Here is a 16415-nt window from a genome sequence, read left to right as displayed (position 1 = left end):
ATGTTTTCTCCAGCAAATCCATGAAAACTGCCCCTTGTTCCCTATACTACCTAAAAAAAGTATGAAGTCTTGTTCAGGGTTTCAGTTTTTATTTTAGGAGCATTTAATTGCTTCAACCCTGCCTAAGGTCCACATAAGCCTCAGTGACAAAACCCATGATTAACATGTTCACATCTGATGCAAAACAGAACTCTCCTTTGTAATCATAAAGCTCACCTTTCACATGGGGAATTTACACGGCTTTGTGGAACAAATTTCCAAAGAAAATAAGGGCGCTCCCACCTCTCAAGAAAAAGACATGCTGCCTCAAATATGCCAAACTTAACACAGTGTAGTGTATGCCATTTAAGGAGCCCCCAAACCAAAACAAATTGTGCACTGCATGCATAGGGAGAGGAAGAAGGGGAAAGACCAAGCTGCACATAAGTAAATCACATACATTGCTTAATGCACTACTGGAAGGAACACAGATATGGAGATGACAAAGGCAGTATAACAATCCCTGTAGACTGGAAAAGAATGGGATAACTGAACAAATTTTAGGGAGACAAGCTTAAAATGCAGCATAGAGAAAATTTTTGAAGGCTATGCACAATCTGTTGACTGAGTAATTGACAGATATGCAGCAGTCCTAGATTATGCAGAAAAAATGCTTCAACAGAAAATTAAAATTCCAAAGTGAGGAAATTTCAGACCTCAGTCTGCCACTGTAGGCATAACTTTCCCTCTCTGTGTACGCATGGCTGAGCCCCAGAATATAGGGCCTTTAGATGACTTCAGAGGAAAATTTGCCAGAACTTTATTAGCATGGGAAAAAAGTGTGTTACATCTTAGCCTAATTCTTGGATGTGGCTGAGTGGAGTTGTTCTGACTGAAATTTCTCCCCCAGAATTCATGCCCGAGACAAACATCTGGCATGGAAAACTTGAATCAAATAGTTAAAGTTTTGTGAAACTATCCATAACTGAAAACAGGATCTTATCACGAGAAGGGTCAAACAACTGGAATAACAGGCACTGCCACCCAGCCACAGTAGAATAATAAACTTAGGTCAAAGAGCTCAGAACAAGGATATTTCCATCCTGAGATACCTGGTTTCACAGCAGAGGATGACCTGTTACCTTCAGCTTTTGAATCTTGACCTGCGTACAACAATTTTAAATTCATTTCTTCATCTACAGTGCTACTCCGAGTTTGATTCCAAGTAACAAACCACTATGCCTGAAAAATTACTCAGATAAGTGAAGAAAGACACAGTTCATCTTTGAAATAGGTAAGAAAAGGCAGATGCATTTTACTTGGTGTTCTTGCATATATGGCAGCCTCAGATAACTTGCCAAGTGAAAGATATTAGAATTTTCTTATTCACAAAATCTTCAGCAAAACCTGAGGTGCAGAGGAGGATGGCATCCGTTATAACATATGCCCCAAAACCTCAAAGGGGAATGCAGGTACTCTGATATAAGACATAAAAAAGTGGCTGACATATCATTTGTAAGTAAGCACACTGCAATAAAATGTTCTTGATGCACTCCCTAAAGCCAGAAGGAGCTGTGATAGACATTTTACCATATCTAAACAAAAAGGTTTCAGCAGCAGTAAAGATAAGAGATGGTTAGACAATCAGACTGGAGAATAGAGCTAACAGAAGACTTGAATGAATAACAGTTTTTATTGTGTTATTAATCCTGATTATAGGGAACAAAATCAATAGAAATTATCACCATTTATATATGTAATGACAGAGAAAGACCTATTTTCTGTGGAGAAGAAAAAAAAATACTGTGTGTAAAATATTGTGTATAAATTCTGTGTCAATTTAAAAATTGTATTTGTCAGAAATTTTATACTGACTGGAGCTACAAGAAAGCCTAAATATAGCCATATGTGAAAAGAATGAGTTTATTTTCCGTATTTATTTGACACTTCTGTTTGTTGTGAAACTCACTCTGCTTTCATTAACATATATATTGTAATCTCAAATCATAAGAGGAAAGCATGCACAAACTTAGATTTCTGTTAAATACATTATATCTGAAGAAAAAAGATCTGAAACTCAATACTCAAATTCAAGAGCCTCAGGCTCCTGAATTCAGTTCAGTTTACATATTAGCTGATGATACCAAGCTCATAAGAACACTTTTTCTGCACTGTTTTAGTTGGCAGTACCATCATCATTCCTGCAAGGAACAGAGTACACTCTGAAATTAGCATAAACAAGCAAACGATCAATGGCAAAGAAGAAGAAAAAAAGAATAAGAGTGTCACAAGCAGAATTAGGAGTCCAGAAAAACACTCTTAATCCTAATTCTTCTCTTTCTTACCTACAGTACAGAGGTAGAAAGTCACAGCTTCCCCCTGTTTAAGTTCTTTCTGTAACACTGGGATAGTAACACTACCCAAACACCTAGATTCTTGAAAAAGAGTGCCTTAAATGTAAGTTCTCAGTATTAAAGTAGGAAAGAAAAAGAACAATCCTTGCCTCATCCAAAACTTCAAAATATCTCTAATTTGGAATTTTATGAACTCTCTAAAGCATGTTTTACATTTTCCAGTCTATTTTGATTATTTCTCTTATTCTGTATTTTATTCGTAAGCTGAACTTCTGTGATGGTCTTTGAGAAAACTTTCTAATCAGTCATCTTTATATGTTATGTAGATTAAGAAACTTACTTTTTGCAAATAGGAATGCAGTACTGTAGCTATCAATATTTCCCTGCATACAGAGTATGATTTGAAGAGTTAAGATCTGTTATGTCAAAACTGATAACAAGATGTTAGAGGAAAATAACACAAATGACAAACAAATCACAAACCAGGAAATCACGTCATAGTTTTAAAAGGCTGATGAGATGACACAGGGATGACAACTCTCACTTTCCCTTGTGACAAAGAGTGACTTTTTAGTGTTTCAAGAACCTGATACTTGGGGATATTCTCTTAACTGCAGTGTTCATACAGCAGTAAAGATACCTTAACACAGACACCTGTCAGACAGGAGCACTGAAAAGAATCTGACAAAGGTAACATAAAATATGCTATTAGATCAGATTATGTTTCTTGTTAATATGAAAACAAGCAGCTTTGTTTACATTTATTTCTCAGCACAAAAGGGTAATCTTATTCCAGGTATTCAATCAGACACTAATCTGGCTGTATGCTTAAAACTAGTATTTTATGTAGTATACTTCAAACACACCAAACAATTGTGATACCAGCAGCACTATTCAATTTGCTTAAATTAGCCATGTGCTCAAGTGCTTTACTGTTATCAGGAGCTAAAGCCAGTACTTTAAGCTTTAATTGTCTAGACAACATACTGTAGATGTTACAGAACACTTTGATAAGATTGTCGTTGCTACCTGAACAAACCCATCAAATTCTACTAGTCTGAAAACAGCTATTTCAGAGTTTGCTGAGTGGATACATGCAATTTCTTTTGTTTTTTCTTTTTGATTTAAGATTACAGTAATTTTTGAATCTACTTCAGATTGCCCAAAGTACAACTGTTAGATAGAATGCAAGATCATGAGCTCACCATTTGCATCATGGGAATACTCTATTCCAGAAACAGTGCATCTTCGGAAAACCATCTTGTTTTCAGTAAGTGTCCCAGTCTTGTCTGAAAAGATAAACTGCACCTGACCTAAATCTTCTGTGATATTTAAGGCTCGGCATTGCAGCTGAGAGTCTGTTTCTTCATCATATAAATCTTTATCTTGATGAATAAAGTATACTTGGCAGATTTTAACTATTTCAATGGATACATACAAAGAAATTGGAATCATAACCTAGAATACACAAAAAGAAAGAGAATTAGAAGAAAATAGATGCAAGGATACAATGAATTAGTAAAATCCAGATAACTTGGTACTAGACTAGAACATAAAGAGGCTATGTACTTTAAGCATCTACTGTAAAGCTATTATCACATTTGAAAAGAGTTTATTTACTGTGTTAGATGAGGAAAACCTATGGTGAACTGCAGATTGAAATGCATTATTATGGCTAGAAGGGTGATTATCAAAACTTGTACAGAAGCAAATATTTTTTAGGCTAATAAGATGAACTTGAAAATAGCTGGGAAAGGAAAAGAAAAAAAACCAACTCAAAACAGACAGTACAGTCAGAGTCCTGTAAATGTGAAATAATGGGATAAATTTATTCTGCATAAATAATGGACTGCTTACAAATTCACTTTGCAGGAATGTGAGAAACAAAGTGAGAAGTGTTAACCTCTCCACAGGAACAATCTTTTTTGGCCTTGGCTTTTGCACTGGAGATTATTTGAATGAAGAACACATTTTATAATTGCTGGAGAAAGAGATGTGAGAAGAAGTTTCTCCAGAAAAGATTTTCAACTGTTTTCCAAGGATTGTCAAAACTCCATAAAATACCTAATTTGTACCTGAATTTTTCTCTGTAGATGTTTTTCAGGGCAGAAATCCCTGACTGTATAGACTGTATACATTATTTAACTTGCTGAGTTAGATATAAGGGATAAATTACAGCATGTATATAAGTGGCAAATGTGGTTATTTAAACAAAAACTACAGTTAAAGGTTGGTGAATTTTTTTAACCAATATCACAACCCAATACTTTAGAGTAAAAAGTAATTTAACATACTTTTTCAGTCCTTTTTACAAAGGAGTTGCTGCCTCCAGCAATGCAACCTCCTCTAGTGTCCCACTTGGCATATTTCCATGTGTCCCAGTGACATGAGTCTGTTACTTCTCTTAACTTACCGCCACCTTCACCATTCAAAAAATTTCTCTTCAGAACCAAAAAACTTTTAACAAGAGTTTGTTATAGATACGGAGTTGTTAAGAGCAGTATCTTTGGAAAGCAGTTAAAAATGTATACAACTTATGTTCATACCAGAACACTACCCAGAGACACATCCACAGTCTATGAGGTGTTGGTCCACAGCTGGTGGATACAAAGCATAAAGCTTGTTTTCTCCCAGCAGAGCCCATTGCATCCCATCTCCTCCTACTTGTTTAACATAAAATAAAATACTTGACTCTTTTGGGGAAGGTTCTCAGATGATTATCTTCTCCAATGCCAAGGGAGCTCTGACAGCTTACTGTGCATCAGTTTGTTTATTTTTCAGAGAAGTTATCATCTTTTTGCCACTGGGTAGACCACTTCTTTCATTTAACTTAACTTTCTGGTTATATATTATCAGATTCCCTACAATTAAAATTTAATTTTAAAGTGACTAAATTTACTTCTGTTCAGTGCTTGATTAGCTTCTGACATGACTGAGTGGTAGAAGGGGTACTAGACATACTGCACATTTATAGGTTTATTACACCAAACTATGAACAGAGGTGACAGCATGTACAACTTGATTACCTGGAAAACTATGATCACTGTCAGAAATAAATATACTGAAGCTAAAACAGGAGACAAATATTTGCCATCAGGCCCTGGAACATCAAAAATTGGTTTCTTCTTCTCACCATATTGCCATACCCATAGGCCATGACCTGCAGAAAAGTTGAAAGAGAGAAAAATGCAAATTAACTCCAAGGAAAAATGCTTATAGTATGAATTTGTTCTTGGAGTTGAGTTACGGAGGAAAGTGATATTTCTTTTCAACTATTCTGCATGACTTCTGAAAAAGGCCCCAAAATCATGGTTTTTTGTGCCCTGGGATTTGGGGTTTGAGAAGGGGGTTTGTCTGGCCTTAATGACAGCATGCAAGTCATTTCACATAACTTTATCCAACTAAAGTGAGCTGGCTAGTCTGAAGTAGTTTAGGATCTTTCTGTAATCAGCAGAGAAACTAGACTTCTTCAGAAAGTGAATGATTTCAGTGATATTTGATGTGTTAAAATGAAAGAACTCAACTGACTGTACTAGGTATATCACTAGCCAACTATCACTAAACTAGTTTCAGCTGGATAAAGTCAGCAGAGACTTTAATCTTACTGTGTGAATCTTAACCACTACATCTACAGAACTAATGAAATAACAGTATCAGCAGAGTCAACAGCATGGAAGCTGAGGAACTAAGAACAGAAGACATTCTAAGCCTCGCTCAAAATGTTTTTTTAATTGATTGTGCTGATAACTAAATAAAGATAAGGTTATTATTATTTTGGGAAAATGACTTTCTGGTTAAAGAGACAGAAAGCTGCCTTTCTAAGTATAGTGCTAGGATTTGCAGTCCTGAAAGACCTAAAATGGTATCACAGAATCATAGAATGGTTTGGGTTAGAAAGGACCTTAAAGATAATCTAGTTCCAACCCCACTACCATGGGCTGGGGCATATTCCACTGGACCAGGTGGCTCAAAGCCCCGTCCAACCTGGCCTTGAACTTCCAGGGAGGGGGCATCCACAGCTTTTCTGGGCAACCTGTTCCAGTGTCTCAACACCCTCACAGTAAAGAGTTTCTTCCTTGTATCTAATCTAAATGTGCCCTCCTTCAGTTTAAAACCATTACCCCTCGTCCTATCCCTACACTCCCTGATAACGAGTCCCTCCCTATCTTTCCTGTCGGCCCCCTTTAAGTACTGGAAGGCCGCTATAAGGTCTTCCCAAAGCCTCTCTTCTCCAGGCTGAACAACTCCAACTCTCTCAGCCTGTCGTCACAGGGGAGGTGCTCCAGCCCCCGATCACCTTTGTGGCCCTCCTCTGGACCTGCTCAAGCAGGTCCATGTCCTTCTTATGCTGGGGGCCCCAGAACTGAACACATGCCTCATGTTTTTAAGATTAAATAAAAGGAAGAATTCCCCCACAATAAGAAGCATTCAAACTATCTTCACTATATGTCAGAAATGAGAAAAAAAGGACAAAGGTCTACTTTAAAAGTAATATTTTGTAAGCCACATCTGACAAGGTCCTTTACATCTTGGTATATAAACTCAGCACTGAACTCTTGAAAAAGAAATAGAGTACTTAAGCCAAGTGAGCAAATTATTTTGTCCCCATACTACCAATATGAGCATATCACCATACTGATGTCTTTATTGATGTCTACATTGTTATTCTTGACAGCAAGAATTGGAAGCCCCACACTGAAAATGACCTACATCAGTATATAAATATCCTGACTCAGCTTTTCCACAGAATTAGCTAAGTGTTGTACCACCACTTATACCTTCTTGACAGAAGGTACAAAAATTGCCTGACTCTTACAGAATACAGCTTTGCACGTCTTGAAGTGCCAGGCACTTCTGTTTTCCAAGGGCTCAAGCAAATTTCTTTCCAGCTGTTTTTGGTTGTTACGACCTCCAGCAGTTTGCTCTGTCCCTCTGCTGCTGGTTTCTAGCCTTGTAGCAGAAGTGACAGAAGGGAAATCATATGTGTCACCTACGGTGTGCCACCAACTCCCATTCACCTTTATGTATCTCAGGAGTTTTGGCTGAACAGAAGCCACGGCAGCGCACACCCCACGGCTGCTGCTCTGGGAGCAACACCTGGGATGCAGTGGCAGAGGGGACAGCTGCAGGCTGTGACTCCCTGCATTTAAGCCTACCACTGCACTTCAGCGCTGAGGATGGGGCTCTCCAACACTGAGACAATACAGAAGAGTGTCATGAACTCAGTGGAAACAAATATGATGTCTGATTCACAGCTGGAAATACTCATCTTTAAGCAGCATTTAACAATACCTGGAAAAAGGCACACAGAGACGTATTAAAATGGCATAAGATTGTTATTAAACTACACCACGGTTGTTAGGAAACATTCTGATGTTTATGCCATATGACTCACACACAAACATTACAAAACACACAAACATTAAGGATATGGAATTCATATGCCATATATAAAGAATCATTTTGGGTGCCAAATGTAAAACTCAATTCTTTCTCACAAATAAATAGAAAAAAGGCCTGAAGAGTATTAACCTGAACCTCAGAATTTCCTTAAACACTCCATGAAGTCTTAGAGAATCTTCTGCTTGGATTTATGCAGATTTGGCCTTTTATTTATTTCTTCTGTGTTCAAGCTGCAGCCTTAGGGACAGTGTGTCAATGTTGTACACTGTGCCCTTGATTTAATAACTAGTACTGGGGAACAGCACTGTGCTAATTATGTTTATTCTCTGCTCAGAAATTACTTTGTTGACTGATTAATGGCATGTTACACTCTACCACCTGAAATTTTGAGGGGACTAGCTATAAGGTGGCTTCTTTTGGACTTGACATTTTTGGATGCTATCAAGGGTAGTAGAATATAAGCCTTCATATCTCTGGTACTAACAGCGTATATTTGATTGACACTAAGAAGCTGTTTAGATGAGTTTATGTAGCAAGACATCTTGATTTCAAAGAGGAAAACACAACAAAAATTAGACAGTATGGAGGCAGCTTTTGGATTTCATGTTTTGGCAGATACATAGGTTTTTGATAAAGCTAATCCAAGAGATTCTGATACTTAAGTTTCTACTTTTACAGAGCACTTACCGATGGCAGAAAACAGACACATGATTAGAAGTATGAGAACACACCAAAGGACATCGGCATTCATCTGTCTTTCAAGCTTACTGCGTTTGTAACGGGGTCCATTATTATTTAACAAAGCTTTGGTCTCATGCCCTGTAGAAGCAATTACATCAAATGATGTCATATGGATATTTGTTATTATTTCAAGGAAACTGTAAAAAGGTGGTATGCCTCATCAGACAGAAAAACAGCTTTTACCTGCATAGATTACTATTCCTGCAACCTCTTCTGTATTTCTAATGGTACATCCACGTAACAGAAGATTTTCTTTGAACAGTCCATCCTTTTTTCCACTTTTATGTACACTGCAGAAAATTTAAAAACAGAACAAAGCACAGCATGTCAAAACATTAAGCTTGTTAAAACATACTACTCTGTAATATAACAAGCCCAGGAAACATCTTCAAAGTTTAAAAGTTTTGTCAATCTGATGGTGAAATATTTCCTCAGATCTTCCTCCTGGGAAGATTCTTTGGCAGACTTTGAAAACTGAGAATACCTACCCAAGAATCCCAGACATGCAGCAGCCTAGCTGGAGCAGTACCAGTTGCTGTTGGATATACAAATGTACCGGACAAATGCTCACTAGAGATATGCAGGCCAAATCTACATCATGTGTGCAGCCTATCTAATGCTTTGAAAAGCCATCGGACTTTCTGTGCATGTACAAATTAACTGTGCAATCATGGTTAATCCAGTCCACCGAAGAGCAGCTGTGTAGTGCATATGATTAACCCACTATTCACATGTTCTTACCAAAGAAATCCTAGAAAGAAATATGGTGAAATTGGGAAAGGACTGTGCTTCAGAAGCAGTGATACTATGGAAGATATGCCAGGGATAATATGCATCAGTTCAGTGAAAAAGAGAGGAGAAAAAATTCCATGTGTTCATCAGTGAGAACAAGAGAAATTTCTTTCAGAAGTGTCTCACTGACTCTCTAAGAAAGATGAAATGGCCTGCACCCTGATGATTCCTATTGACTAGCACCAAAACACATGAGAAAAATGGAACACAGTAACATTTCCTCTACAACTTGTTGTCTGCTGTGTATGGACTGACTCAAATTTCAGCTGACAGAGAAATAGAGAAAACAGTCTTAGGAGAATTAAGAGTCATCAGGGAAATGCTAAACAATAATAACAATTAAAAAATAGCATTAGAATGTTTTATTAGGTAAAAAAGACAAACCAAATAATAATTTAAAACCTCTTCTAAATGAATAAAATTTAATCAACTGCAGTATCCCAATGCCTCAGAGAAGATTAAAGCAAAGTCTGAAATGCTTAAATGTTCTGCCTTCACTTTCAGAGCATCAAAACCATCAACCTTTCAAAGTCTAAAAAATGGACTGCAATAAAAAAATAGTAAAAGGTGGGAGTTCAAGAGAAATCTTGGAAAAGCACATGTGCTATGCTAAAATTAACGTTGTGCTGTTGCAACATTGAATTTTGTGGCTACCTGGATTTGAGCATTTAAAATCCTATGTCCCCCAAAATCTGCAAACTGTCTTAAAATTGTGCCTTTTATAAAAGGTGGAGTTCTTTTTATTTGTTTCCTGTTTTCTAAGCCTTCACACCTGGGTTATATCTTCACGCTTTTCTCTGACTGTTAGGATCTTTTCTTTTTCTAAATGAGGACCAAAATTCTAGCTTTAGCACATGCTTCTAGGACCTCAGGTCTGAAGGACTATATCAAATATCCTGAGATCTGCAAGAAGAAAATGTGCACATTGGTCAATTCTTTGTACTCTTCCCCAGTCTAGTAGGACTACTTGGCAGATTATGCTGTTATGCTGGTTGTACTATGTAGCCTCTAGTCAATGCTCTTAGTGAGTAGAATACACTCACAAATAACATATACATACACATTCATACATACGTGTGTATATATATATATACAGACACATATACACAGTCCTTTTTAGTTCAATATAATATATTATATCCACTCCCTGCTCAAAAATATAAATTAAAAGCCTTGGTGTTTCAACAGGTATGCTTAGCTTTTCGCTGTAGGGATGGAGAAAAAGTGGTGGGTTTGACAGTTGAGGTAGGTGCAGCAGTGATAACATCTGACTAGAGACAGAAACCAATGGAGAAGGAAAGGAGTAGGTAACATCAAGTTTGCGATTCTGATACAAAAATGAAGGGTTTTTTTTTATCAGGAGAGAACTTCCCCTGCTCAGCCCATCCTCCTTGCTGGTCTCAGATATAAGAACAGAGGTTTTGCTTCTGTCCTCTTCAGTAAACCTCCCTTACCCACTGCCTCACCTTTTGCCAAAGGAGCTTCAAAACCTGGGGGCTGCCCAACAGCCCTCTTGCAGTATGCCAATAGGTGTAAGCACTGATTGCCAGCTGGAGAATTACCCAAAATTGGCTGGGCTTAAACTGTGGGAAATAACTTCTTAATGATTCTGTACTGTAGAAATTACACTACTACCAAGGTTCTGCCGTTCCTCTGCTTTTTGAGGCTGAATTTTATATTAGCCTTTCTCGTAAATCATGACGATGTTAGTTTGAATTTCCAATAAAGACTCTAAATGATAATTATGATTCCTGTTAACAAATGGGACTTTTTAAAGATAATCCTACTTAAGAAGTAATTGTTCTGGCTTATGATTTTATGGCCTTCATCAATTGTTTACACTCACAGTAACGGTGGACTGTGACAGCTATATTGCACATGGCAACATTTATATACAATTACTTCTGTATTTGTTCTGTACAATTATATATTTGTTCTTACTATCTTAGCTTATACAACTGCTCCAAAGCAATGGTGCAACATCTGAAGTTAACCTGTAGGTGCCAAGATCCCAGTCTACCATTCTCACCCACAGGCTGAGCCTTCTTACCATAACTCATCCTTACATGTGTTTGGTACTGCTTTTTACTCTTCCGTATCCAAATGAAGACAATCAACTCACCTGTTTCTCACCAGACCTTCACAAAACATAGATGAAATCAAAATACAGGAGAAAGAAGCTGGCAGGGACTGGAGGAAACTCACTGTTTCCTTCTTGTCTGCGCTCACTCTCAGTGACTAACAGAACATACATATAAAGCAATTGGGTGCTAATGATAAACGTAAAAAAAAATTACAGACATACAGGTCTGGATTAAAAAATAATGAAAACTAGAGTTAGATAAAACTCCTCACTTTGATAACAAACCTGTCAAGGCTATAACTTTACGTCTGGTGGAGAGATGGCTTAGATCCCATTTCTAGCCCTGCAGAGTTATAAACCTTAAGCTTGTTACAGAGGCTGAACAGTCTGTTTTTCCCCTTTCTGGATTCAGGCCAGTATAACTTTGGAGGCAAAGAAGGAAACTTTTCTCTGTCAGTATTTAAAACAGTGGCCAGCTGAAGCTGCTCAGACGCCTGGAACGCGAAGGCTAGCCTGTGAGGAAACTCACTGGCAAGTGCAGGTGCAATGCTCTTCTGCTCTGCAATTTCTCACATGGATGACACCGCAAATATGCAGTATCTAAACATCTAATATACACATGCACCACGAATTAGGAGAAATGGGCAGACCATATGCAGCTAGCTAGTACTTTGCTACAGCACTCTGAAAGTGTTTGTGTAGAAATAAGCTTCCTGGTTTAACACAGCAGTGCAAAAATAAGTCCGATGGTAGCTCACTTCAGCCTTCTATTATTTCCTTGTTACATGTTTACTAGCATTAAATAACATGGTGACATATCAAAACTGTATTCAAAAGAAAGTATTTTTCACTTTCTGGTTTCTCAAGTATCTTACAAAGCAAATGGTAAAGCTGGCATTACTTTCCAAGGCTTGACACTCCCAAAGAAAATATTCAGCAGTCTTAAACACAGTCTCAGTGCACATCATCAGTCAGAAATTTCCTGACTCTCAGTTCTAATGAAACTTAAGTCTAGGTTTTGTGGGTTTTTTTTCCAGGAGAGGTGGGGTCACTATAGCACACAAGAGACCTCACTGTATAGATTTATAGATTTTTTTTCTTAAAAAAACTGTAACATGATTTTATATTAATTTGGTTTTGTTATCTTATATCAAGCTTTGAAATAGAAATACACACATGTATTCATATTCTTATAATTCTTTGCTATACTTATTTTGGTGTGATCAGATGAAGTTTTCTGTTCTTGTCTAATAATAAAATTTTTACTTTCAGAGAAAAACTGAAAAGCCAGAATGCCAACTACTACTTTTCCTTTTCCCTTGTCCATATACATACAAAAAGCTAGAAACAAGATTTTAAATCCAATTTTGTTGGGTTTGGAACCTGGCATGGGATTTTTGAATGTTTGCCATGCATACTGCACATAATCTGGCTAGACCCATACAGGCAGGGGGCATGTTAGGTTTTATTCTATTCTTTGTACACAGAAGACTTGTTATAGGGGAAATAAAAAAGAGAAAATATGCTTGAGATATCTGAGAGCCCAGAAACTGCAAAACAGTATTAAAGCAAGCACCTGAGTAGAACTGGTAGCCTGCCTGTCCATCTGCACACCCAGAGTGTGTTCAATGCAGATTGTACCAATATAACCAAAGAATTTACATGTAGTAATGTGCATGCTACAGTTTTGCATATGGCCAGGCCCGTCTCAATGCGTTTTACAATATTTTTGTGATTTTTATTATTTTACCCTGACCTGACTGTTACATTGGTTACCTATAGTGGTCTCATTTCAGAATAACTGTGGGGAACAGGATTTTTACATGTTTACAACACACACAGACGCACACAGACACACACACAAAACCCCCCCCAATATTTCCATTCCCCAAAAGATTTGTCAGCACAGACATTAGAATCAAAGGAGCTCTTCCTATTTCAAACAGAAAAAAATAGTCTTAATCAAAACTGGAAACCTACTAAGTGGTCAAAACCTCAAGCAAACTTTGACAGTAATGTCTCAGCACAGCTTTTACATATGGATCTCTTGAAAGTCTATTATCTCATAGCATTCCTATTTAAATATCTCAGTAACATTTCAGTTGAGCTATTATCAGCTGGGAGCTATCTGAACCTTTCTTTCAAGCAGTGACTAGTGGTAAGATTTTAAACAAGAGTTTAAGAGTTAAGATCTGAGTTTGACATGGCAATGACATGTTTCAATTCAGATGTGATAATTACTATTCATCTTGCTAATGTATGATTTGAAATAGACCCATGATTTCATAACACTAATGAAGGAAATCTACAATGATGTGAAAAAAAGACTTCTCCCATGATAAATTAGGAGACTAAGAGTTTATTTGTTGAGGGGTTTGTCCCCACTCTTTACTTCAAACACCCCATGGTCCTTTAGTTTAAATCTCTTGCAGCATAGCTCATGACACCTGAAAATCAACTGATGCTTTCTGCCAGATTGAAAACTGATGTCTTGGCTTTTTGCTGTGTCAAAATATATTCACATCCTTTGTGAAACATTAAAATATAAAAAAGATTAAATAGAATCAATAGTGAACAACAGTCTTCTGAAAGGTACTACCATGTTTTCTGCTCCATAATTCAAATGATTCTGTAACTTGCATGCTACAGACATTTTTCACATGGAGTACATAAGTAAATATATAATAAAAGATAAATTTATGCATATCTTCTACAGTATTCAACCTCTGCTCAATATTTTGGGAACTAAGATTCACACAAATGAAGTGTGCTAGAAAAGCTGCCAAACTTTTCATTTCCATATCTGGAAATGTCATTTCTGCAGGAAAGAAGGCTCTCTATTAATGTAGACAATTACACACCCTCATACAGTAATGTCTAATACTAACATCTTTAAAAGAACTGTAGGGCTTTGTGATGCTAAATAAAGGAACATGTTTTCCCACACTACATCTTCATGTACTTTGAAAAAAACTGTCCTGATTTACACCAGTTGACAATACATCCTACACAATCTGTGACATCTGAGAGTAGTAACTGAGGTGGTGAATAGCGTCACTGTAAAAAATTCCTGAACTCCAGAAATTTACCTTGTCCCATTTATACATTTCAATATTGCTTATCACTCCTAATCAATATGGGTAGTAAATAATTGTATTCTAAAGAGAATTAGTGTCTGTTTAGCTCTCTTCATTAAAATTTAGACAAAAATTAAATATCCCAGGCTCTCACTCTCCATGTGGTGACAGACTGTAGAAAAATAAGTCATGCAAGAGTGCATCTCCTAAGTCACCACCATCAGCATGCCTACACACTACAGTCCTGGCTATGTTAGAAGCAAAGTGCTTTGCACATACTAAAACGTTTGCTTCTGAGCAGGACTGATTGGCCAGAGATGAGCACCCCTGTTAATGCAGTTCTGTTTGTTTAGAATTAAGTCAAGCGGCCATAGGTGATTCTTGAGTGGCAATGTACAAGCACACCTCGTGGGAGCGAATTGTTTTATTTCGTCTGAGTGAGAGGATAGGAATACTGCCATAGCTGGAGAAATACCAGTTCCGCCTTCTGATTTTCCTCAATGACACTCATATTGAAAGAAACATCAAACAGACCCATCTTCATAAAAGCAGTGCACAACAGATTGTGTTTGTTTGTTGGCTCTCTTGGACTGGTTTTCTATTTCCTCCCATTTCCAGATGGGCTTTTTTGATCCATGGAAGGAAGGAAAGGGAGAAGAGTGTCTGTAACTGCGCTGCTTCATGCATTCATTTCTGGAGTGTAAACTGATCAAAGCTAAACAACTAAATCCATCCTAAGGAATGGAAAAGTGAGGCTCCTATCTCACCCTGACGTGAGGATCCTCTAAAAAAGCCTTAAATATGCAGCCCTATTTACATGTCATGTTGATGCAACTTACAGAACACAGGTCAAAACAAACCAGCATTTATTTTATTCCATATTAGAGAAAAGGAGTGTATACTGAAGGATATTATATGAAATACTCACATGTAACCTCGAAACCTACTTAAGTCATTGTTTGGCTTCTCACATTCAATGACACTGGTGAACTTCAAGGGGTCAAATTCTGAGTCCTGGAATAATAAAAATGTTAATTACTAAGGGCAAAGACTTGCAAATTATAGCCAAAATTCTTTCTTTTCCAGCTTTCATAATATACTACAGTCCAGTTTGGTTTTTTTTTTTTGTTTTTTTTTTTTTTCCAAACCAATCAAATGAATGACACTGACCACTGGCACTGAAAATCAAAGGAACCTGGGCATCAAAATTCCTTAGATGCCTTCCAAAATCCCCCTTATAAGGATGACTTTTTTGTTCCACAAGTGGAAGAATGTGAGTTTCTGAAAGCATTAGATAAAACATGCCAAGCCCAGAAGTCAAATGAATTTGGTCTGGAGTGGAAAAATGAAATTTGTCTGGGAAGGCTCAAAATATTCAGTAGTATCACTATACTTCATGTTCAGTGAATCTACTGAAAGTCCAGGTCAACATAAGTCAATATACTGCCAATTATGAAAAAGCTAATATGAGCTTTTGAAATACTAGCATGACTTCTTAATTGCTTTATGCTAACAGACATAAATTAATCTACTACAGCAAATTGCACACATATAGCAGAGTAACTTTTTCCTAATACTTAAAAACCTTCTTGATTCTCTAGCTCATTAGTCTGAAGCTGGTATTTTTGCTGACTATATATGTTTACCTGTAGTTAGCACCTTGTTGTGTCTGAGGAAAAACATCCTATCACAGCATAATTACTTGATTTTGTTAAATAAAAATCAAGGTTCTCCCTTCTTTGCCAGACCAAACAAACTATGCAGTAAAATCAGAGATACCTGGTCCTGGTGCTGCTGAGAAGGCTGTTTGTCTCCATCGATGAGGACTACCTTTGGAAAACTGTTTTGTACACCATTTGAATGAAAGAACCAATTGTGAATTATCATATTATTAAGCTTTCAACTGTGATAACACTGCAAGTGTTGTTTTATAATGGTTTTGCTGAGCAGCTGTAGACCCCAACCACTACTTTTTAGAACACACTA

General features: G+C 37.2%; 1 protein-coding gene across 1 annotated transcript in view; it reads right to left on the bottom strand.

Moving 5' to 3' along the window:
- Nucleotides 1-16415, bottom strand: part of ATP10A (ATPase phospholipid transporting 10A (putative)) — a 116761-nt gene that overhangs the window by 36685 nt on the left and 63661 nt on the right. Inside the window, exons 3-7 of the mRNA XM_074815015.1 lie at nt 15358-15443; nt 8661-8767; nt 8424-8555; nt 5360-5493; nt 3539-3791 (exon numbers count right to left, since the gene is read on the bottom strand). Coding sequence (XP_074671116.1) covers nt 3539-3791; nt 5360-5493; nt 8424-8555; nt 8661-8767; nt 15358-15443 — 712 coding nt within the window. The remainder of the gene's footprint in view (nt 1-3538; nt 3792-5359; nt 5494-8423; nt 8556-8660; nt 8768-15357; nt 15444-16415) is intronic.

Source organism: Strix aluco, chromosome 2 (genome assembly GCF_031877795.1).
Source record: "Strix aluco isolate bStrAlu1 chromosome 2, bStrAlu1.hap1, whole genome shotgun sequence".
In the NCBI taxonomy this organism is placed as follows: domain Eukaryota; kingdom Metazoa; phylum Chordata; class Aves; order Strigiformes; family Strigidae; genus Strix; species Strix aluco.
This window is presented reverse-complemented; position numbering and strand designations above follow the sequence as displayed.